At 33.2% G+C, this 23,396-nt stretch overlaps 2 protein-coding genes across 3 annotated transcripts in view; one reads left to right on the top strand and one right to left on the bottom strand.

Annotated features, from left to right (window-relative positions):
• LOC127723584 (testicular haploid expressed gene protein-like) overlaps positions 1-23,396 on the top strand; it is a 66,747-nt gene that overhangs the window by 26,207 nt on the left and 17,144 nt on the right. Inside the window, exons 1-2 of one of the 2 annotated variants that reach the window (XM_052230258.1) lie at positions 13,226-13,346; positions 13,435-13,498. In XM_052230258.1, coding sequence (XP_052086218.1) covers positions 13,328-13,346; positions 13,435-13,498 — 83 coding nt within the window. In that variant the 5' untranslated portion in view covers positions 13,226-13,327. Of the gene's footprint in view, positions 1-13,225; positions 13,347-13,434; positions 13,499-23,396 lie in introns of those variants that run through there. The other variant, XM_052230256.1, reaches the window with a different exon arrangement.
• Positions 5,505-7,491, bottom strand: LOC127723583 (uncharacterized). The gene has a single exon (XM_052230255.1). The coding sequence runs from the start codon at positions 7,484-7,486 to the stop codon at positions 5,543-5,545; it is 1,944 nt and encodes a 647-aa protein (XP_052086215.1). The 5' UTR covers positions 7,487-7,491; the 3' UTR covers positions 5,505-5,542.

Raw genomic sequence — 23,396 nt, 5'->3', positions numbered from 1 at the left:
AATACCACAAAATTAAGAATACAAGGAAGAATAATCCCGAGAAATGTGTATTGAGTCGGATATTTATTTCCGGTTATGTTGTGCAATTCTAGTATAGTGTTGACTTGCGAAAACATAGTAACATAAAACGTATTTTTGAAATAAAATATAAAAGTATTTTGATTAAATAAATATTGAAATCTTTAGAAAATCAATGAGAAATTACTTTTTTAAATCAATTAAAATTGTTCATGGGAAATAACTAAGTTGTTAATTACCTTGTCATAATTTGGTTTATTGGTGATTATTGAAAATTTTTACATTGGAATGATAGTGAAATTTTCATTTCGTACTTCGGAGAAGAAGTTCGAAGACACCGTTTTGTTCTTGGTATTTTCTTAAAGCATATTATAAAAGCTATCTTGTCGTAATTTATTTCAAAATTCTATCTCATAAATTTCTTTTGTTATTCACGGTGACCCATACTTTTGATTATATTTTTTTAAAAACGCATGGCAAAATCTCCATTTTGGCAAATTATAAGAACATTCTATCTGAGGAAATATAAAGTGTTAAACAAACAAATAATTAGTTGCCTTTGTCCTCGCTTGCGATCCAAGTTTTAAATGAACACTTTAACCTAGGATGATCAAGCGCTGACTTGACATTTTAAAACATTTTCAATGAATTTTTATCTTTTGTTTTATTATCTTTCTAACAGAGATCCACGAATTGAGTATCAGTAACTTTTGTTTTGTTTTTCATTTTTGAAACAGCGATCCACGAATTTACGTATCCCACAAAATGTCTTTTTTTCTCTATCCGCGAAAATTGATACCACGAAAATAAATGAATGAAAAGTATTATTGTTAGGTCCAGTTTGGCTAAATAAATATATTTGTCCTTGTATTAATATATCTATGACGTACCCCACTTTTTGCTTTTTTGCTTTCCCAATAAAAAGAATTCATAAATGTACATAAAAAGCAGCAAATCGTTACGTTTTATATTGATTGGTGATTCCCTTTCAATATTATGCTTGATGATTCTTGATGACTCATTTGGTTGACATTGGCATTCCTAAGTATTTAGGATGATGATCTAAATCGAAAAAGGACCTCAAGTAGCGTACGCAAAAATCTACCATTTGACATGGCACATTCAATTGCTACCAGTCGCTTAGAAAACTTAACGATTCTTTGTACAAACTAAATGGTACATTTGGTTGATTGCCCTAAACTGCCGTCATTGATGGACATCATTATCATCAAAATTTGGAAATTAACTCAAAATAATTTACGAAAATATTAAAAGTCGTGGAAAGGGTAAATTCCTTCAGAATCTACATGGTTATATATACTAAACTACATTATGTACAATATGTATGTATGGTTCCTACTGAAGATATTATCTTTCTCTTTTGGTTATGATATTCTAATTTGTTAAGTATATACTTCGCTTAAATCTGTTTTTTGTTAGCTATGGGCAGTAAACTATATATGATGTAATGAGACAGCAACCAAACGACCAAAATTAGTTATATTTTCCCATGCATTCAAACATTAACAATGTCTCATTTTCCATTTATAATGTCTTTGATTTGTCACCCTACGAAAAAAATTACCATGTGTTCAATAATTGTACATATTTTTAAGGGACTCATGGTAATGACCTTGTTTATTGTTTCTTTTCCCGTTTATATAAAAATATGATCATCACTTCAAAATGAACACGTGGTCGCCTGTGCGTCTTGTTTGAACGTTGTTGTGCATGTGTCAAATAATCCATTTGTTGTAGTCACTATACTGGTCCCTTTTTCTAGTCATAAATTTAATGCGAATACATCTTAAAGATGACAGAAGAGTGGCTACGACAATTGGGCCAGATCCGTTGTCATCTTAGACACAGATATTCCATAACGGCCAACCAACTCATGATGGCGTCCATAAATCTTGCGACTGATGACGTCAATTTTGCTTCTTGAAACTGTTGATTCAAAAGCTTTCTTGTAAATAGCACCCCACTATCATAGAGGCGTGATATGACACGTAAGCTCTCCAATGCATTTATTTCCTTATTTTCCACTGATAAGGTGTTATTGTATTGTCACACAACGAACGAGATTTATCATGTATGCTTATTCCAAAAATTCTTCTCGAGTTTGTTTCCATTTGTCATCACTTGAAAACATTCGTGGTCGCCTGCGTGTCATGTTTAAACGTTATGATAACATGTGTGTGTCACAGAAACCATTTGTTGTAGTCACAATCCTGGTCCCTCTTTTGAGTCATAACTTCTCATCGAATACAACTTATCACAGCATTTTGAAATAGCGGAACAGAAAATATATATCGCCTGTAGCACCCTAATTTTTGGTAATGCGTGTGTTGTTCAATCATTAATTTTCTCTGTGATATCTGATTTGTAGAGAATTGTTATGTTGTTTGCTTGCCATTATAAACTAATTTCAAAATAATAAACACATGTTCGTTTTCATATTTTCTACCCTTTATACAAGTATTCCCCATTCCAACTAAAAGACAAATTTAAAGTATTGGTCCTGCTTTGTTTCATAAAAAAGAATGACCAACGTAGATACAAGTATCTTGCCCCAGGGAGGGATACATCGTACTTTGCCAAAAAATCACTCTGATGCAAACAAAAATTCTCTGAAACTGACATTATCAAGGTGCTTGATTTCTTGATTGACAACATATTTGTTACATTTGGAGGACGTGTTTTTCAACAAACCATAGGCATTCCCATGGGAACCAACTGTGCTCCTCTTCTTGCCGCCTTGTTTCTTTATTCATATGAGGATGACATCATACAGGAGCTTCTTATGAAGAATGAAAACAAGCAGGCATTATCCTTTAACTTTACATTCCGCTACATAGATGATGTCCTCTCACTAGATACTAGTATTTCAAAGTTTGGTGACTTTGTTGAACGCATCTATCCCATCGAACTTGAAATAAAGGATACAACAGATACAGTTAAGTCTGCCACATATCTTGACTTGCATCTAGAAATTGACAATGAGGGTCCGTTGAGAACAAAACTTTTCAACAAAAAAGATGATTTCAGCTTCCCAGTTGTGAACTTTCCATTTATATGTAGCAACATTCCAGTAGCGCCTGTATATGGAGTATACATCTCCCAGTTGATACGATATTCCAAAATTTGCATTTCCTCTCATGATTTCCTTGATAGAGGATGGCTGCTTTAAAGGAAGCTATTGAACCAAGAGATTCAATAGGTGAGGTTGAAAGCATCCTGCGACAATTTTACGGACGCCATCACGAGTTGGTTGACAGTTATGGAATATTTGTTTCATAGATGATAACGGACAATGAGCCAATTGTTGTAACCACAATTTCGTTCCCTTTTCCTCGAATGTGGTCTACCTAATTATACTTATCACCTGGTTTTTACTTGCACGAGCAAGACGACGGGTGCCACATGTGGCGCAGGATCTGTTTACTCTTCCGGAGCACCTGAGATCACCCCGGTTTTTTGGTGGGGATCGTGTTGCTCAGTATTTGGTTTTCTATGTTGTGTTTGTGTACTGTTGTTTGTTTTGTCGTCGTTTTTCGTTTTTTGCCATGGCATTGTCAGTTTGTTTTCGACTTATGAGTTTGAATTTTCCTATGTATCTTTCGGCTCTCTTTGTAAGTTAAGTCTCTTATTAAAGCATGTCAGTGTTATATCTCAGGACACAATGCTAATTACAATGAACTTTTGTCGAGGGGAAATTTAGGACAAATAGTGCTACTGAACTAATAAGATTTTTTTCTATTGACACTGGAGAAAATTTCACATTGTAAAATATTTCAAATTTATTAAAAGAGGTTGAATTTGTTTCACTCTCAGGATTTTGGTAAGCAGTGTATATGTATTACATTTTTTAAAAACCAATTAAAATTGCCAGCTTTCTATATAATAATAAGGAGAGGTTATATCATTTTCAAAGAGTCAAGTATCCACAATAGACAAATAGAAGTGGATGTAAGCAACTATGAGTCACCGTGCAGCCTTGAACAATGATCAAAACTCTTATGCTATAAAAAGCCCCTACATGATGAAATTTGAAACAATTCAACTCAGAAAACCAACGATCTGATTTATACTAAAACAAACTTAACGGGGAAAATGGTAGAAAACAATCAACGACAACCACTTAATTACAGGAAAAAAAGAATGTGGCGGTTAAATATGTTTGTCGACCCTCCCTCTTATCATAATATCTTTACTATCACCATTCGCATCGATGGTATGATGGAAACGTGTAGCCTCGAGAGAATGATATTGTTGGTTCAATTACCTGCCGGGTCAAACAAAGGCCTTAAAAATTGGTATTTGTAGCTAATAACTCGGCATTTAGGTCTTAGAACAAAGACTGGATCCCACCCTGAATCAGAATATTGTGCGCGGGAATAGAGTCATATTTTCTTACGGAATGTTACCTTTTGAACTTGAACGTTAAAATCTGGCTAAGCATGTCTGTCTAGAATAAGCAGGGTTCATATTCCAATAACATTAACATGTGTTTGTCCTGATATATGCATGTTATATTTGCCACTGAAAATTATTTAACACCAATAAGAATCTTTTAATTTCACAATCCATAGGAGTTCATTACCTTGTTGCGGTGGTGTTCTCATTAGTAGTATTTTTGCGTATAATATAATGGGATATTGCCCTTTGATGTACGATAGTATAAGATATCTTGTAGTGAAATATCTGATTTTAAAAGGCTTTTTTGTAACAAAGTTATAAGGAATAAGGACTTTAATCCACACTGCATAACCTTTACGGTCTCCATCGCGAATTGGATCGCCTATACGATATGCATATGTCACAATTCACTAGCGATATGTTGATGCTGTCCTAGATCTTAAGATACCAGAAGAGTCATCGAATCTGTTATTGTACCGATTGTGACATTTTGACAGAGTGTGAATTTGCATGGCGGGTGATGCATAGCAGGAGACGATTATCCTGTTGAAACACCCGGTCTCGCTCCTTTTACTTTTCCCTCAGTTTTTGGTGTTACCTTGATTTGTCTTCTTAATCAATTTATGGGATATCAACACCGGTAACTACCGTAGTCTTAATTTGGCTTATATCTCAATCGCAAAAACAGGAACTGTATAGGGGCTTATTTTTGCCGCTTTACATTAAATACAAGACGTTCGAAACCCTAATGCAAATAAATTAAGACGCTATTAAAAATATAAATACTGATATCTGACAGACTAATATCGTCTGTACAAATGATTGATAATATTTAAAATTAATGGATTCATAGAACTGGTTGATTTTTTATTTCAAGGGACCAAAACAGTGGCCTTATCATACCTTATCCTATATTATAATGGGATGAAGATTTTTTTTAGATTAGCTTGGAAAAGAGCTTGGATCCTCAAATATTTAATGTATGTCACTTAAGTTTGCAATACCTTAATTATCAACAGTTAACTGGAAGAAAACATTGATTGTACACTGGAATTCAATACTTCAAATGTTTAATTTTATTATCACAATGTAAAGTCAAAATTCACTACAAATATGAGTTCACCGTAATTTTATCCTCATTCATAAGAACCCACAAGTTACCTCTTCCGTCAATGGTCAGAGACTTTGGTCCATCAATTTCTTCTTTTGAGGTCAGTATGTCACGAACATAATGACCGTCTGATGTAAAAAGCGCTACGCTATTATTTTTCTTATCAGCCACAAACACGTTTTCATGACGATCTTCGCACATTGCTACAAAATCGGAGTTTTCATTTCTATGCAAATGTTTTAGGTCCCCAGTTAAAGAAATTGTATATATCTCTTTAGAATATGCAATAAGAAAGACTTTTGCCTTACTAAATAGAACAAAATTTGCCCGATAACTACTCCCTTTTTTAGAAATGTCCGCACTAATAAAAGTTCGGATTGTTTTACCAGTTTCATTGACTTCAAAAAATCTGCTGTCGCAAATAATAAACATATTGCCATTATCCATAAAGCATGCAATTCTATTTTGGCAATGATCGGCTACATCATTTTCCCACGGATTTATTGGCGCGCCAATAATATCTCCATTTTCCATTGGTACTGATTTGATGTTATTGTCACACCAAACGAAGAGACCTTTGGTATTCATTCCAATTATTGTAAATCTGGTTCCCTCTGCATGTAATGTGTTTGATTCCTCTTTCTGTTGTCCATTTAGATCAAATTTGATAACTCTGGCATTATAGTAAGGGCCGCCATTTTGAATCAGACGACGGATATACTTCAGATGAGTAACATACACATGCGAATCGCCTATAGACATAATACTTCTCATGTCAGATTCACTTTGAAAGTTCGTCACTTTTGTCATTTTCAAGATGTTTCCAAAGACGGGGATTTGGAAGGATGGCAATTGTGTTTTTGTTAAGACTTTTGTGCTTTTTTCTCGCTTAATTTTCCCAAAAAAATCTTTCATTTGGTGATGGGAAAACGTGCCCGCATGAAATTTTGGAATACTTAGCTTCATCTCAAACTGAAAAAGATGTTCATCGTACATGATTGACTGTCGTCCTAGAGCACCACTATATCCAACTATTTTGGATGCGACGCCACATCTGATAGTTCCCTCGATTGTCTTTAGTAATTTAATCATAGCAATACGATTCAGTTCAGAGTCTTCTATGAATGTTTGAATAATTTTCTTATCTGCTTTGGAAAAAGATTCTAAGTCGTATATGCTCTCCGACAACATCATATCAATTGACTTGCACATCATATCTTTCAAGTTTGAAGCCACACTCTTCAGTTCAGTTTTTGTTTGTTTAATATGTGTACAGTATTTCTTTTCTTCCTCCTTTGCATTTTGTATTATATTGTCCATAAAAGGTATTTTTGATTGAAGATTTATAACTAGCATGTCCAAAGATGAGATCATGTTTTTGACAGTATACTCTAAATCTTTAATTTTGTGACAAGCATGTTTGGATTGTGTGCATTCATCACAAATAGGCAAATTGCATGACTTACAGTAAATTGAAAATTCCTTCCCGTGTTCACTGCATTGTTCGTTGTCCTGTGTCCCTGTATACTGTTCGACAGGTATTTCTGGGTTCATTTTCTCAATTAATTTATGTTTTCGGAAAGTGTTATTTCTCAAATGGTATTCATGGCAAATCCTGCACATGTTCTGATCGCAATCAACACATTTGGAGTGAACTACGATTTCGTCACACATTTCACAAGTTATTTCACAATCAGATGTTTTTTCTTCATTACATATTTCCATGAATGGACACAATGGAAATTTTTCAATGCCTTCTATTGGAACAGGCAGGTCTTTCCTACAAAGCGGACATCGGAATGTTTGAGTATTTTCTATCAGCTTTTCCAAACAAGGTGTACAAAATACATGAAAACAGTTCAGAATTCTTGGAGATGTATATGCAGACTTACATATTCCACAAAAATTCTCGGCCTCCACAGATTGCCTAGACGCCATGACACTTGTTGATCAATTATACGTGTGCAAGAGCTAGTCACGTGATAATCGCAAATAGATTTAAATAGCTTATGTCTTTATCATATCTGATTTCAAGGTTACCTGATTGAAGATCATTATGTTTATGGGTGGGCATGTTTAAACTGTGCAAATAACTATTTCTAAAAATGTTTCATTCGTAGAATCCGTAAAAATGTTAAACAAAAGAATTTTATGTTTATATCATTCTGAAATAAGTTCAATGATATAACTCTAATATAGATAGAACATGTAAGGGTTCAAATTACGGTGTATTCATATATGTTTGTCAAAGCAGACGATCTTTTTACAGACATTCTCATGTTTAGCCTATCATTTTCGCCGTGTTTAGAAATGCTTGTACTGTACCAAGTCAGGAATATGGCATTTGGTTGGTTGGTTTGTTGGTTGGTTTTGTCGAGCGTTTGGTTTTGTTATGTTTTAGGGACTTTCCTTATTTTGAATTTACTTTGGAGTTAGGTATTTTTATCAACACATTTTTTCTCCCATCACACATGACACTAAGCAGATAGGATCAGTTAAAATATGCTCTCTAAGTATTTGCCACAAGCTCTTTCTGTTGATGCTGTCAAAAGCTTTCTGGAAATCCACAAAGTTGATGTAAAGCTGCCTTTGCCATTCTGTATGTTCGATGATGTTACGTAAAGCAAATATTTGATCAATGCATCCTCTACCTTTACGAAATCCTGCTTGCTCCTCTCTTAGTTGTTTATCATTTGCATCAATTATTCTTTGGATAATAAATTTGGCCATGATTTTACATGAAATTGACAAGAAGGTAATACCTCGCCAGTTGTTGCAGTCACTAAGAGATCCCTTCTTGACTAACTTTATCAATTCACCTTTGGTCAAATAGTCAGGTATGATTTTCTTTTCCCATATTGATGTAAATAGTAATTGAAGAATTTCAGTTGCAAGTTCTGGGTCAGCTTTGAAAAGTTCTGCACTAAGATTATCCTGCCATGGTGATTTTCTATTTTTTAATGATTTTTTTGCTGTTATTATTTCCTGCCTGTTTGGTAAGTAAATGTTTATTTCTAAATCTTGAACTTCTTCAATTATTATTGCTTCGTCATCTGGGGGTGGTCTGTTCAGTACTTCTTTGAAGTGTTCGGCCCATCTGTCTTTTTGCTCGTCTTCTGTTGTCAATAGCCTTCCATTTTTGTCTTTTATAGGGACATCGTTAGCGCTACGAAATGTGCCACAGATTGGTCTTTAATTTTATAAATTTTTCCCTGTTCGCCCTTTACTGCTGCTTCTTTTGCTTGTCTAGCAAGCTCTTCTGTGGTGGAATTTAAATTATTATGAAAGCACCGTACATGTTTGACTGTCTGCATAGATCACTATTGTATTTGACTATTTTAGATGGGATAACAGATTTAATTTAGATCTCTCTAATTTCTGCATTGTTCATGGCAACACGATCAACTTCAGCTTCTTCCATGATATATAAATTTGAACTCCTATCTGAGCTGGGAGAATATTCATAGCTGTTTAGCTGTTTACAGTGTCCAACAATATCATACCATTCGACTCTTTCATGTTCGAAGCCACACTCTACAGTTCAGTTTTTGTTTGTCTAATGTATGGGAAGTATCTCTTTTCTTCTTCTTTTGCATTTTTGTATTATCTAGAACATAAAGGGTGTTTTATTTATATTAGACTTATATATCTGGTGTAAAGTTGAGATCATGTTTCTGAAAGTTTAATCTAAATGACAGGTTGTGTGGCCAGTATGTTTTCATTTTTGCCACACTTCGCACAAAGGCAAATTGCATAACTTACAGTAAATAAAAGGACTTCATGTGCTCGTTACATTTTACTGTAAATTATGTGTTCACCTTTTCATTTAATTTGTGTGTTCCTATTGTTTTATTTCTTAAATGGTACTCATGCCAACTTCTGCACATGTTCTAATTGCAATATAATCACATGGAGTGAATTTATTTTCATCGCACATCGCATATTTCACCTACGGCTTTGTTTTCATCAGCAAAATTGAGAATGGAAATGGAAGTGTCTATTTCAGAAAATGAAAACAACGGAACACTACCGTTTGAACTGATAGGTCTCTCCCATAAAATGGACAATGGAATGTTAGGTTTTATTCAAGTGTTTTTTTTTTCAAATGTTTCAGGATCAAAATACATGAAAACATTCCAAAAATATTACTAAGATATATTTGCACTTGAATGTTCCGCAAACATTCGCCTGAGTCTTCTACAAGTTTTTTTCCCTATCTACACTAGATTCGCAATACTAAAGTAATCGTACATAAGAAGTAGTCAAGTGATATTTTGTATGCATACCACAATTAACAAAATATGGTATATACTCTCAACCAAAGACCAAATGACGTAGATTTTTACATACAATATTTTAAAAGACGTGCTGACAATACTTGTTATCAGCCCATCGTCTTCTTATTTCCCTCTGTAAAAAGCTACTAGATCATGTAATTGGCACAACAAAATTTTCACAAACATTTTTTTTCATTTTATCATTTAAAAAAAATTGCGATGTTCTTGCACTCAACACAGATGGCTGTTGTTACTTTATATAGAACAAATTTGTTCACAATCGATAAAACCTTCATGAAACATGTACATTCATGTAAAGAGCATATTAAAGCCGCAACATTACGAAAATAATAGATTTGAGATCCTTTTGAAGAATTTTGTCTGATGACGTAAAGTTCAACGCAAATTGTCACGGCTGTTGATTAAATTAAATCTAAATTGGTGTATATCAAAACTTATTGATAGGACTGCTACAAATAAAACATTGCTTAAATATCATGCTCTTATATGATAATTACAAACAGAATAGAATAACTTCAATCAAAACCTCTGAAAACAAAAAGATTTTCAAAAAAATCTTATTCTTAGAAGACCCTGTTTCGAGTAAACTTTGCCTAACCCGTTACAAAATCATTGGTGTTTGATGAATTATAAAGTAAATCTAAAAAATCATTGACGGTATATAGTTCTACCGTTCTTTACGAAAAATGTTATAAGTGATATTCTTTAATACAATTTGATGACCCAAACACTGTTTAGCATGCCCGCCATCAAAATAAGAAATGAATATAAAATTAATATGAAAATCTTTTAAAAAAATCAATTGAGAGCCACATTTTCCAGTGACAGGATCTTGTCCAGGCTGTTACTCTCTTTTTATTTAATCTTGACAGGCTTTTGGTATTCTTCATGTGGGTTGATCATGTAAAAACAATATGACCTTTTACATTTTGATGACATCATCGAACCTTGACTTCTAATGCAGGTTTTTTTTTTTATATATATTGCCTGTGACAACACCTTTTCAACGATCTAGATCAACGAAATGGATTATGCGACATGATTGCGTCTATGTAATTTTTCTTTGCGTTATCTGGTTATTACTGTTAGTTTTGATGTTATGACCTTGCTCTTTTAGTTATTACTACTGTTTCTCTTTTGCGGAAGGTTTTTGGGTGTAATGTTTCTGGTGTAGCACGTACCATGAGAAAAAATCTTTAAAAAATACTATATTGAATATAATAAAGACGCGATATGCCATAAGTAAACATTTTATAATAGTACTGATTGTCATACTTTTATTTGATATTTAGACATATCATATTGTTGAATAGTTTAAACCTTTGAAACTGTATTACTAGTATTTAGAATAAGTAGTAGGTTGTTGATTCTTCGCTTCACAAGGTCATACGAAAGACTTGGCAATTGGTATTTGCTGCTTCTTCGCCAGCTTAGATTGCGGTATTCAAGAGTAAGAGCATAACCTGGTGGGATCGGGGTCAGATTAGATTGGGTTATCTTTTTTGTTTTGTTTGAGATGCCATGGTGGCTCACGTGAATTTATATAAGGGAGAAGATTTCATCCCTTCTCGACTCTTCGTGTATTTCTTGTGGCGGTCAAAATTCCTTTCCTTTTCAGTCCCATCCATTCTTTTTAATTAACTGTCATGACATTTTCTATTCATATTATTTATTTGATATGCATTGCCTCATCTAGTGGTAGCCATGGCAGCCTTCTGTGCTAGTGGGTTGAAAAAATCAATTAAACAAATATCTCATTGATAACTGTCCATAAGTCGGACCCAATTGCATCAAACATCGGAACAACATCAAAAATATGGGAGTTTCAGACTCCATAAAAAAAATCAAACGCTGCATCATTAAGCAACCAATAGCGGATCCGGGATTTTCAAAATTGGGATGGGGCTTGGGGCATTCGACAAATAAGTGGAAGCCCGACGGGAGTCAGAAATTAAAAAATAATCGAAACACACAAACTTTCTACTAGTATTATAATTAAGGGAGAGTCCGGCAACCTCACACAATTCCTTTGGATCGACCCCTGTTTCTTGAATGATGTGCAACTCATTTTCCGTATATAATAAAATTGCATACACGCGATACCAAGCTAAAGAAAATTGCTCAATTGGTCTAATATTTACAAAATGTCGTTTTCTTATAAAAGCAAATGATTTACGACAAAGGTGCTATTTTTTTAATATCATTTTTTTATTTTATCCCAGATTCTTTTATAATCCAAAAAAAAAAACGGAAATATTAGCACTTAAAAATTGAAACATGAACATGGTCTGATTAAAATTTTGAATGCCCCCGCAGATATTTGAATACTAAGTACTTAATTCTCATCTTTATAATTGGGTGCCGATCCGGCATTTTCTGCAAAATAGATTTGACACCTGTGTTCAAAAGCTTTCAAGTCCCCCCCTTTTTTTATACGGCCATGGATTCTCCCCGGATTTCCAACTTATTCCTTTCTAAAACGTATGTTTTTGCTTTGCAATTGTGTGATTTTCCGCGCATTAGATAATTTAACACCTTTTCTGCTTATAATAGTGTAAGATAAATTGGATTTCAACTTATGTATTGTTACTTTTGTGTGGGGCATAATACTTTACTATTCCCTGATATTGACTTAGTAAACTATTCCCAGTTTTGTTGACTAATATATGATAAAGAAATAATTATTTGTTTTATTCGACATGTCGAGATGTTGTGTTGAGGGTATATCAATCCGACCAGCTGGCCATCTCAGTGAATTTTTATTTTTCAATGCCGGGCAAACACTTTCGCTCTCTGAATATTTTAACCTAATTATTACTCTTTACTTATTAATATACATGGTATACTGACTTTTTTTTAAAAAAACATAGCACAAAAATTGTATACAAATATATATTTAAGCGATATTAACTTCAGTTTTCCAACAGAAGTTTCAATATTTTTTATAAATGTATATTTATTTATTTATCTATTTTTTTTTTTTTTTTTTGAGGGGGAAATTCAAATAGTTGCAATTGTTTAAAATTTTATATTATATTCTCCACTTTTAGCCCAGCCAGAGAAATATAAATACAATTGTAATACAAAAGTATATGTCTCTGGTCCGCCGCTATTTATTTTCTCGGACATAATATATATTATAATAGTCCCAGTTATTTTGAACAATTAAGTTGGAACAATCCATATTTTCCCATCAATTTTAATATAAAGATTAATGATCAATACTTTCTGTATTAGCTAACATGTCAACGCAAAACAACTATTTACACAATGAAAATAAATTCTTATTAAACTTGTTAAAGATTATGAGTCCTTTTAAACATTGAAAGGGCTTTAATCATTGTGCGGTTGTGTCACTTGATCAGCTGATTGATTGATTGTGGGATAAAACGGCTTAGTGATAATGAAGTGAAATTAGCCAATGAAAACAATCGAAAGCGAGTCATTGACAACGTGAGGCTTGACAACAACGCGGGAAAAGATGTCGGATACAGCGAAAGGTTTGTAAATACACATTTTAATGTTAAACTATTCTAAAATTCAACAATAAGATATCGGTTTTAAATGAAAGCTTTTCTTTATTTTTAGAAGAACGGCGAATAGAAACCTTGGCAAAGCCAAAACGTGTACCAAGTGAATTTCAAGATGACAGGTAAGATGTAAACACGCAAAAAAGGGGGAAGTAAGCCACGTGTTTGTTGACAGTCTCAACCGACAATGTTAACCTCGATCAAAAGATAATTGCAGAAACTGTCTGTTTTCGTAATATTGAACACAGATTCGAAAGTCTGAGTTTGCAGACAAGATTGAAAGGGGGAGTTGAGCATACAGACTTGAAGGGAAGCCATTAATTGTTAGGGGACGACCATTTGATATTCCGGGGGGGCCAGGAGGATTTTGAAAATAAATAACTCAGCCTTGATAATAACAAAAATGAATGGTTTGTTCTGTGGTAGTTTGAAAATAAATAACCTGACTTACAATGTATTGAAAATAACTTGGCAGGTCTTTTAAGCCATTTTATAAATGCTATTCTGAAGTATAAGATGGCACCAGATTCTTCCAAAATTCGTCTTTTTTCATATTTTTTTCCGGAAAAACTTCCCAAATCTTTTAATAATATAAATATTAATGTATTTGAAATGTTTGAAAATGGGTTTCATTTCACTTGAGGTATATTTTCTCGTGAACATATACCTCACTTTTATTACAGGGTCGTATCTACATTGAGGCAAATGCCTCATGTTGGAAATTTCAAAACAAAAGCTTGTCTTCATATCAAATTGTTTTCATGGCAAGTGTCTTGCAAGAAGCAAGTTCTGTTCACCCTCTGACGTAGCCCCTGTTTTTTTTTAGATCCATGTTTCTCATTTATTTTTATTTTTCAGTGTTGATTGTCTATAATGTTTGTCGTTTTGTGTTTTATCTGTTCCCGGGTTCGTCTTTTGTTCATTGATTGCCCTTCTTTATGACTATTCTCTTAGTGTTGCATTCTATTTGTAATTTAGTAATTATGTTTTAAACTTGAGTTTTATTATATTTAAGGACCTTTTGTCTATTACAAACTACTTTAAATTGTATCCCAATTAGGAACTACATCAAGTTGTAATTAAAATGTGTTATAAAAACTGATTTGACATAGTTATACATGTATCAATGATAATCAGCCCCCTCTTAACTTAATTTGAAAAAAAAACATAATTGACAGGTACATGTATAAAAGGTTTTCTGCAAGCTGAAACATTTTTTGCTTTGTCCTACATTTTGGTTTTTTGATGTTGTCCCTAAAAACTAAAAGTCTTACACTGAATCTAAATATTTTGCTTTGAGACCAGAATATTGTCAAAAAATTAAAACAGAACTTGCGATCAGATTAAGAAAGGGTCTGGGAAACGCGCACAATGCATGATTTTGCGCCATTTTTTCTAAAGCTTCTTGGGGCCTGCAGCGAACCCCACACTCTTCGCTGATTTATTTCACCTCGCTCCGCTCGGCCAAAATGAAAATAGATAATCTGTCCTTTTGGTCCACAAAAATAAATAACCCATCCAAAACAAATCCCCCTGGCCCCCCCCCCCCCCAGAATATCAAATGGTCGTCCCCTTACCTTGGGAGGTTGGTATGACTATGAGCAAGACTTCCTTTTGCATAACAATTCATTGTTGTCTGTGCTCATTAGATATCAACAGAGGATGAAGAAACGATTACCAGCCATTCACTGGTATTTAATGCATTAAAATATTGATAGACATTACAGATAAATTTAACATAAGTGCATGTGATCTTAGGAGGGGGTGTCATCCTGAATTTCTGAAAAATTAATCCGAATTCCAGAATCCTAATTAGGGAAAATCCTGACTTCCCGTTTCAATAAGCCGGTCTAATGCTGACGATCCCAAAAAAGTTCTTCCAACCCTCTCTTAAGCTTCTTTAGGAATACACCTTATCGCTATTGATATGCCAATCTGGATAAGTTCTAAAAGTACACATCTTTTTCTAACCAGTTGAAGCTATCTGGCATCTTGATAGATAATATACAGTCCGCCAAAAGTTAAGCACCACCTAAATATAACTGGCAATATTTTTTCAACTATTGCGAAAAAAAATATTTATGTTTGATGTTATGAATTGCCTATAACATACACTAAGAAAATTCATCACGACAAAATAAAATAAACTCCGATAAACACGCCAAGCAATTTTTTATTAAAGGTCATCTGCACTTTTTCGAATACACTGTTTCGATGCCTTTAAATCATCTTCCTACTGTCCCGCGTACAGGTGAAATTTGACCTTCACCAAGTCACTGTGAAATATGGCAAGGGTTAAGTTATATGTGACTGAACCTTGACAAGCAATTGACATGTCAAATGCCGGTAGGAGCACTAGTTGCATAGGTAACCATTTCAATGTTAAACACCCTGTCATTGTCAGATTTTTACAACGTCATGTTGACACAGGAACTGTAAATGATAGACCAAGGTCCGGAAGACCCCGTTTAACAACCGATCATGATGACAGACTCCTTATTGGTTGTGCTAAAGCCAAACCATTTACTCCTGCCCCACAACTTAGACACCACTGGTGTCAAGGTGGTCATGTTAGTGTTCGAACATTGGTCCGTCGACTTCATAGAGGCTACCTAAGAGCACATCGTGTTGTCAAGAGACTTGCCCTAACAACCAGGCACCATATAATCAGGTTTCAAAGGGCTAATGACCATCGAAGCTGGCAAAATGTTCATTGGTCAAATGAGAGTCAGTTTCTGTTACGACCAATAGACGGCAGAATACGAGTTTGTCGTGGAAATAAAACTGCTAATGACCAAAACAACATTTGCCCAACGACTGCATACGTTGCTGGTGGTGTTACAGTATGGGGTTTCTTCTCATACTGTTGTACGGTGGGTATGCATATTCTGCAGGGTAACATGAACGGACAGACATACAGGGATTTGGTGCTTAGAAACATTGTAGTCCCTCATTTTGATAATCATCCACTTGCTTCAAGACCCTTGTGCATGTACGACAATGCTAGACCACACAGGGCAAGGATTGTAACCGAGTACAAAGAGTACAAAGAGCAAAAAGCCATTGACACTATCTTTTGGCCTTCCATGTCTCCAGACATGAACCCTATCGAACATGTCTGGGATGCCATTGGCAGAAATCTCAATCGCAGAGATCCACCGTTGCAAAATCTTAGCGATTTAAGAAGCACAATTGTTGCTGAATGGAATAAATTTGCTCAACTAAAGTTCAGAAGGCTTGTACAGATAGAGTATGAGACACCGTGTTATGGAACTGTACCGGAAGAGAGGGTGTTAAACATCCTATTGACTAAAATATTGACATTAAATTTGCCGAACATACCAAAGATTATTTGTAGAGACTTTTAATGATATTGGGTGATTTATTGTTGTAAAAAAATTAAATCTGACACAGTGAAACTTAAATTCCGTTTCTGATTTGTGTAATTTTCACGTTTCTATGAACGCAAATTTCAAATGCATAGAACCTGCATAAGTGAACAAACTTAAGTCTATGGTTTGTTTATGGTATATGTTAGCAAAATTGCTACATGAATATTTTCTCTTTTTCAAGGATTATCTGATTTTTTTAAATGAAAAAAATTTCGATGCAATAAAAATAGGTGGTGCTTAACTTTTGGCGGACTGTATATATTGTGCATAAAACTTTTCATAAAGACAATGTTTAAACCATCGTAAATACATCAAACAAAACATTTTAAATGACTGTAATTTGTCTTTTAAAAATTGCTTCATAAAGTAAAACTATGAAAATTTTAAAATGTTCACTTTCCAAATATTTTCATCGCTTAGACAGTTCATTGCTGATGACCTTTGGTTTTGCAATATTTGACCCAAACAGGAAGTCGTCTACATGACTGTTTTTTTCCAGAATGGACAAAATAGCGATAAGGTGTACTAGTTTGACAACTGTGGCTGTGTTTACAATACATATGTTACAGACAGATCTGGACTTAAATAAATGTTTCAGAAAATTAAAAAAAATTATCTCAATTTAAAATTGAGTTTAATGATAAGATGTATAAGTTTGAAAAAATACCACAAAATGTTGAAATAAGCATAACATCAACAAGATGTTTTTTTTAATGAAAAATCTATAGATTAGAAATTGGACATTTGACAATTTATATCTTTTTTTATAAATATAGCCAAGGTCACTGATAGTGGCATTAAACACCATCAAACAAACAATCAAAACTGGGTAACCTCTGGTTGTTGTCTTCTAATGTTTATTCTCTCGAATATTGGAATTTATGAAACATGTTAAATAAGGTTCTAGTAGTTGTTTCTTTTGACAACTTAAATTTTGTGTAAGGCCAAAAAAAATATATGTCTGTTTACGGTTGCCGGATCGTCCCTATTTAGGGGTGCCGACCCTATGTCATTTTATTTCAAAATGAAATTGAAAGTGAAAGTACAAAGCCGGAAATACATACTTTCAGTTTAAAACAAAAGTGACAGTAGGTGCATGATCATATTAGCGCTTTAATTTTAAAATCGCGGACTCGATATTGAAGCATTTTTACGATCTAGATCTCAATGGCAGCTGGTCCAAGGACACAGTTGTCGTCCTTTGGTTTTCGTTGTCTACAAATATAGTCCCTAGTGTGAACAGTGTATAACTTGCATTTTTTTTTGATACACTTTCCCAATTTATTTCTTGATATTTTATGCATGAAATATTAAGTAAGGGGATGAAATTACATGTTAAAAAAATTTGGGTGCTGAATCTTTATGTTTAGTAGTGATTTGGTCCAGTTAAAAAAGGTCAAAAATTAGAATGTGTGAAGCTGTCAAACTGAATTTTAGCCCCCTTAACACAGAACTGTCAATATTTTGAGTTAGAGCTGGTAGAAGTTTCTATAATTTTGATATTATTTGTATCAATAGTAGTACACTACACTGTAAAAATCTTTTTGAGATAGAGCAGGTGCGATTTTTTTAATTTGAATTTATTGTCTAAAAGAAATGCACTACGAAATAACTTTGTTCTCGGGCCTAAGAGATGAATTCCGTAAATGTAGATTCTGTACTTGGCAACTTTCCGGAATGGTTTGCTGGTTTCAATTTGTCAAACTCAATAAAAGTAAAGGATTTACATCTTTGTTTGACAGAAATTCTGTTAAAATGTCCCATTTTGGCATTATACGGCTAAAATAAGCATTTTAAAGCAGTTTCCATTTTATGCTTAAGAGCCATGCTGACTTTCCATCTGACAGCTTTTTATGTTCCTGATATTTGTGTTTCTATGCTTAAATCAAATTTAATTAACCATTTGTGAACTCGGAATCTAGAGAAAAGTAGATTATCACAGAAAAAATGTGCAGAATATTTGTATTTATGTCCCTGGTTAAACGGCCTGTTAGATGTATGTGAAATGTGAAGAGCTTTGTACATAAAATCTGTAGTCAATCACAAATATTTCACTAAATCTGTAAAAAAAACACTTTACAATGATCAGTACACCCTATTCATTTCATATGCTACCATAATTTTCTTCTTTAGGATAGTAAGTGGTTCAAATATATGCCAAATGAGACTAAAACTACATGCAAGTTTTCCATTGAAAAGTGAAAAACTGGTCATCAGACCATACTGTCTGCCAAAAAAAGTTAAATTCAAGAGTCCTTTTGCAATTAGACTTCTTGTATCATGACATCTTAGCATAGAAATGAGCAAAAAGTTACAAATTTCAATTTCTTATAGCCTCTGTGTGCATTTTTATATGTAAATATGGGCTACGGCCTAAATCGACTCTAAATAATTCTCAGTCTTACATGGCCTAAGACCATTTTATACTCATGTGGTATGCTTTTTGTAACTTTATTTTACATTTAAAGTACATTTAATATATATGGAAGAATAATGTATGGTTAAAAAACGTCAAAACTTCAAATTGGTTGAAAAACATGCATGTTTATGTAAGACTTCCCTTAATTCGAAATTCTCTATTTTCAGGCACAGGCTCATATAAATTTGACTTTTGAATAACTGTAATAAATCTGATAAATCAAATGAGTGTTCCGTTGCTTTTAATACTTATTATATTAAATTCAAGAGTATTTAAAAAGCAAATTTTTGCAATATTTAAATTTTTTAGGCCAAAATCTTGACAGTTGAAAATATTTGATTTAAACGTCAAAAATAAACATACAAATTTCAATATTAAAATGGACCTAGTTTCTATAATATATATCCTATGGCCATGAAACTTGGTCAACTATCTTATAATTGCCTAAGCTTAGGTCATGCAAAGTTTTATTAAAATTGGTCAAGTCTTTCTATCCTATTAGGTCCAAGGACACAGTTGTCGTCCTTTGGTTTTCGTTGTCTACAAATATAGTCCCTAGTGTGAACTGTGTATAACTTGCATTTTTTTTTGATACACTTTCCCAATTTATTTCTTGATATTTTATGCATGAAATATTAAGTAAGGGGATGAAATTACATGTTAAAAAAATTTGGGTGCTGAATCTTTATGTTTAGTAGTGATTTGGTCCAGTTAAAAAAGGTCAAAAATTAGAATGTGTGAAGCTGTCAAACTGAATTTTAGCCCCCTTAACACAGAACTGTCAATATTTTGAGTTAGAGCTGGTAGAAGTTTCTATAATTTTGATATTATTTGTATCAATAGTAGTACACTACACTGTAAAAATCTTTTTGAGATAGAGCAGGTGCGATTTTTTTAATTTGAATTTATTGTCTAAAAGAAATGCACTACGAAATAACTTTGTTCTCGGGCCTAAGAGATGAATTCCGTAAATGTAGATTCTGTACTTGGCAACTTTCCGGAATGGTTTGCTGGTTTCAATTTGTCAAACTCAATAAAAGTAAAGGATTTACATCTTTGTTTGACAGAAATTCTGTTAAAATGTCCCATTTTGGCATTATACGGCTAAAATAAGCATTTTAAAGCAGTTTCCATTTTATGCTTAAGAGCCATGCTGACTTTCCATCTGACAGCTTTTTATGTTCCTGATATTTGTGTTTCTATGCTTAAATCAAATTTAATTAACCATTTGTGAACTCGGAATCTAGAGAAAAGTAGATTATCACAGAAAAAATGTGCAGAATATTTGTATTTATGTCCCTGGTTAAACGGCCTGTTAGATGTATGTGAAATGTGAAGAGCTTTGTACATAAAATCTGTAGTCAATCACAAATATTTCACTAAATCTGTAAAAAAAACACTTTACAATGATCAGTACACCCTATTCATTTCATATGCTACCATAATTTTCTTCTTTAGGATAGTAAGTGGTTCAAATATATGCCAAATGAGACTAAAACTACATGCAAGTTTTCCATTGAAAAGTGAAAAACTGGTCATCAGACCATACTGTCTGCCAAAAAAAGTTAAATTCAAGAGTCCTTTTGCAATTAGACTTCTTGTATCATGACATCTTAGCATAGAAATGAGCAAAAAGTTACAAATTTCAATTTCTTATAGCCTCTGTGTGCATTTTTATATGTAAATATGGGCTACGGCCTAAATCGACTCTAAATAATTCTCAGTCTTACATGGCCTAAGACCATTTTATACTCATGTGGTATGCTTTTTGTAACTTTATTTTACATTTAAAGTACATTTAATATATATGGAAGAATAATGTATGGTTAAAAAACGTCAAAACTTCAAATTGGTTGAAAAACATGCATGTTTATGTAAGACTTCCCTTAATTCGAAATTCTCTATTTTCAGGCACAGGCTCATATAAATTTGACTTTTGAATAACTGTAATAAATCTGATAAATCAAATGAGTGTTCCGTTGCTTTTAATACTTATTATATTAAATTCAAGAGTATTTAAAAAGCAAATTTTTGCAATATTTAAATTTTTTAGGCCAAAATCTTGACAGTTGAAAATATTTGATTTAAACGTCAAAAATAAACATACAAATTTCAATATTAAAATGGCCCTAGTTTCTATAATATATATCCTATGGCCATGAAACTTGGTCAACTATCTTATAATTGCCTAAGCTTAGGTCATGCAAAGTTTTATTAAAATTGGTCAAGTCTTTCTATCCTATTAGGTCCAAGGACACAGTTGTCGTCCTTTGGTTTTCGTTGTCTACAAATATAGTCCCTAGTGTGAACTGTGTATAACTTGCATTTTTTTTTGATACACTTTCCCAATTTATTTCTTGATATTTTATGCATGAAATATTAAGTAAGGGGATGAAATTACATGTTAAAAAAATTTGGGTGCTGAATCTTTATGTTTAGTAGTGATTTGGTCCAGTTAAAAAAGGTCAAAAATTAGAATGTGTGAAGCTGTCAAACTGAATTTTAGCCCCCCTTAACACAGAACTGTCAATATTTTGAGTTAGAGCTGGTAGAAGTTTCTATAATTTTGATATTATTTGTATCAATAGTAGTACACTACACTGTAAAAATCTTTTTGAGATAGAGCAGGTGCGATTTTTTTAATTTGAATTTATTGTCTAAAAGAAATGCACTACGAAATAACTGTGTTCTCGGGCCAGCTTGTATGGCCCCAACAGGCTGAGGCAGCAAGCGTGTTCACATTAAAGTTAAAAAAATGCGACCACATGCTTACAAAATCTATTATGACAACGTTACCAAACAAATTAATAATTGGTACCGATGTGTTTGATCAGTACCATAGTAAACAACCTGCAAAAACATACAAAGTAACAGTGACTTGCAAGACTGAAATTCAACAAGGTGACGTTTTTATTGTTGACAGGAACTTAACTGTTGGAGATGTTGTAGATAAATTCAATGTTAAATGTATAGATATTTTATGAGAGAAGGAAATCAACAATAATTTGGTATCTATTGTCCAAACAGCGGCAGACAATGCTACCAACATTGCAATAAATGTTTTTCAAGTTATGATGGCTGGAGAACGAGCATACCCAACTTTTTTTAAATATTAAAAGTCATCTGACAACACCCTTTTGACACCTATCCCTGCAAATATATTTCAAACCAGGAATTGAACCTGTTAAAACAGGCATGTTCTTTTTCTATTTATTAATTTTGCAGGTAAGTGTCAGTACTTGTAGAGGTTAGCCAAATACTGACAGATAGATAATTTCAGACTAACCTCTCATAAATAAATGTAAATACCACATATTTAATAACATGTATGGTCTGCAGGGGTGTCTACTCTTTGTCTTCTAAAAATAAAAAACAGCACCAAAATTGTCAGCAATGTTCCTGGGAAGGTTATTTATTATGGTATAAAAGAATTTAATTTATTAAAAGTTAAATGCATCAAATTTGCAAAAGTGAAAGAAACATTCTTTAATACAAGGAGTTGGTACAACCCCCAAAACTTGAACCAGTACGTTCATATGTATAAGTGCAGGTTCTGTCATCTTTCCTCGTTTCTGATGGGTCTTGTTTATATATATTGATTATTCATACACCAGTACAGCATAATGAATTTATTTCTGCATATATGCCTGCATACATGTACATTAATAAACCTATATATTAGAAAGGACAAAATTTATTTTAAGTTTATATGACAGTAAAAAGTTAATATAGTCACTTAATATTAGTTAAAACAACATGTAACAACATCACACATCTCGCCAAAAAAAAAAAAAATGGAAATACCTACCTACCTACCCTATTTTTTTAAAGGATGTAACCTTAAACAGACATATATTTTTTTTTGGCCTAAGGGAACCACAAATTTAAATGTTCAACGAATTACAAATTCTCTATGGTCATGTATGCAGATTTTGGCAAAACCACGAAATCAAGTATCTACTAAAATGCAAGTTTTCCTCCATGCACAATTGTTGGTTCCCACAAAAATAAATCCACAGTAATTACTTTCTTAGATGCTTTCCTCCGAACCACTAAACCAATAGACCACTTTCAAGTTTCAAGTTATGTCCTTCACCGGAAAAGTTCGTCAATTATGTGTGCCTTTATGACGTCATTTACCAGATCGAGGGGATCACCTGTATCTATTAAAGTTCATCAAGTGTCTTCGTGATCGTCATTATGCAGGAT

The sequence above is a fragment of the Mytilus californianus genome, unplaced genomic scaffold, assembly GCF_021869535.1.
Source record: "Mytilus californianus isolate M0D057914Y unplaced genomic scaffold, xbMytCali1.0.p SCAF_13, whole genome shotgun sequence".
NCBI lineage: Eukaryota > Metazoa > Mollusca > Bivalvia > Mytilida > Mytilidae > Mytilus > Mytilus californianus.
This window is presented reverse-complemented; position numbering and strand designations above follow the sequence as displayed.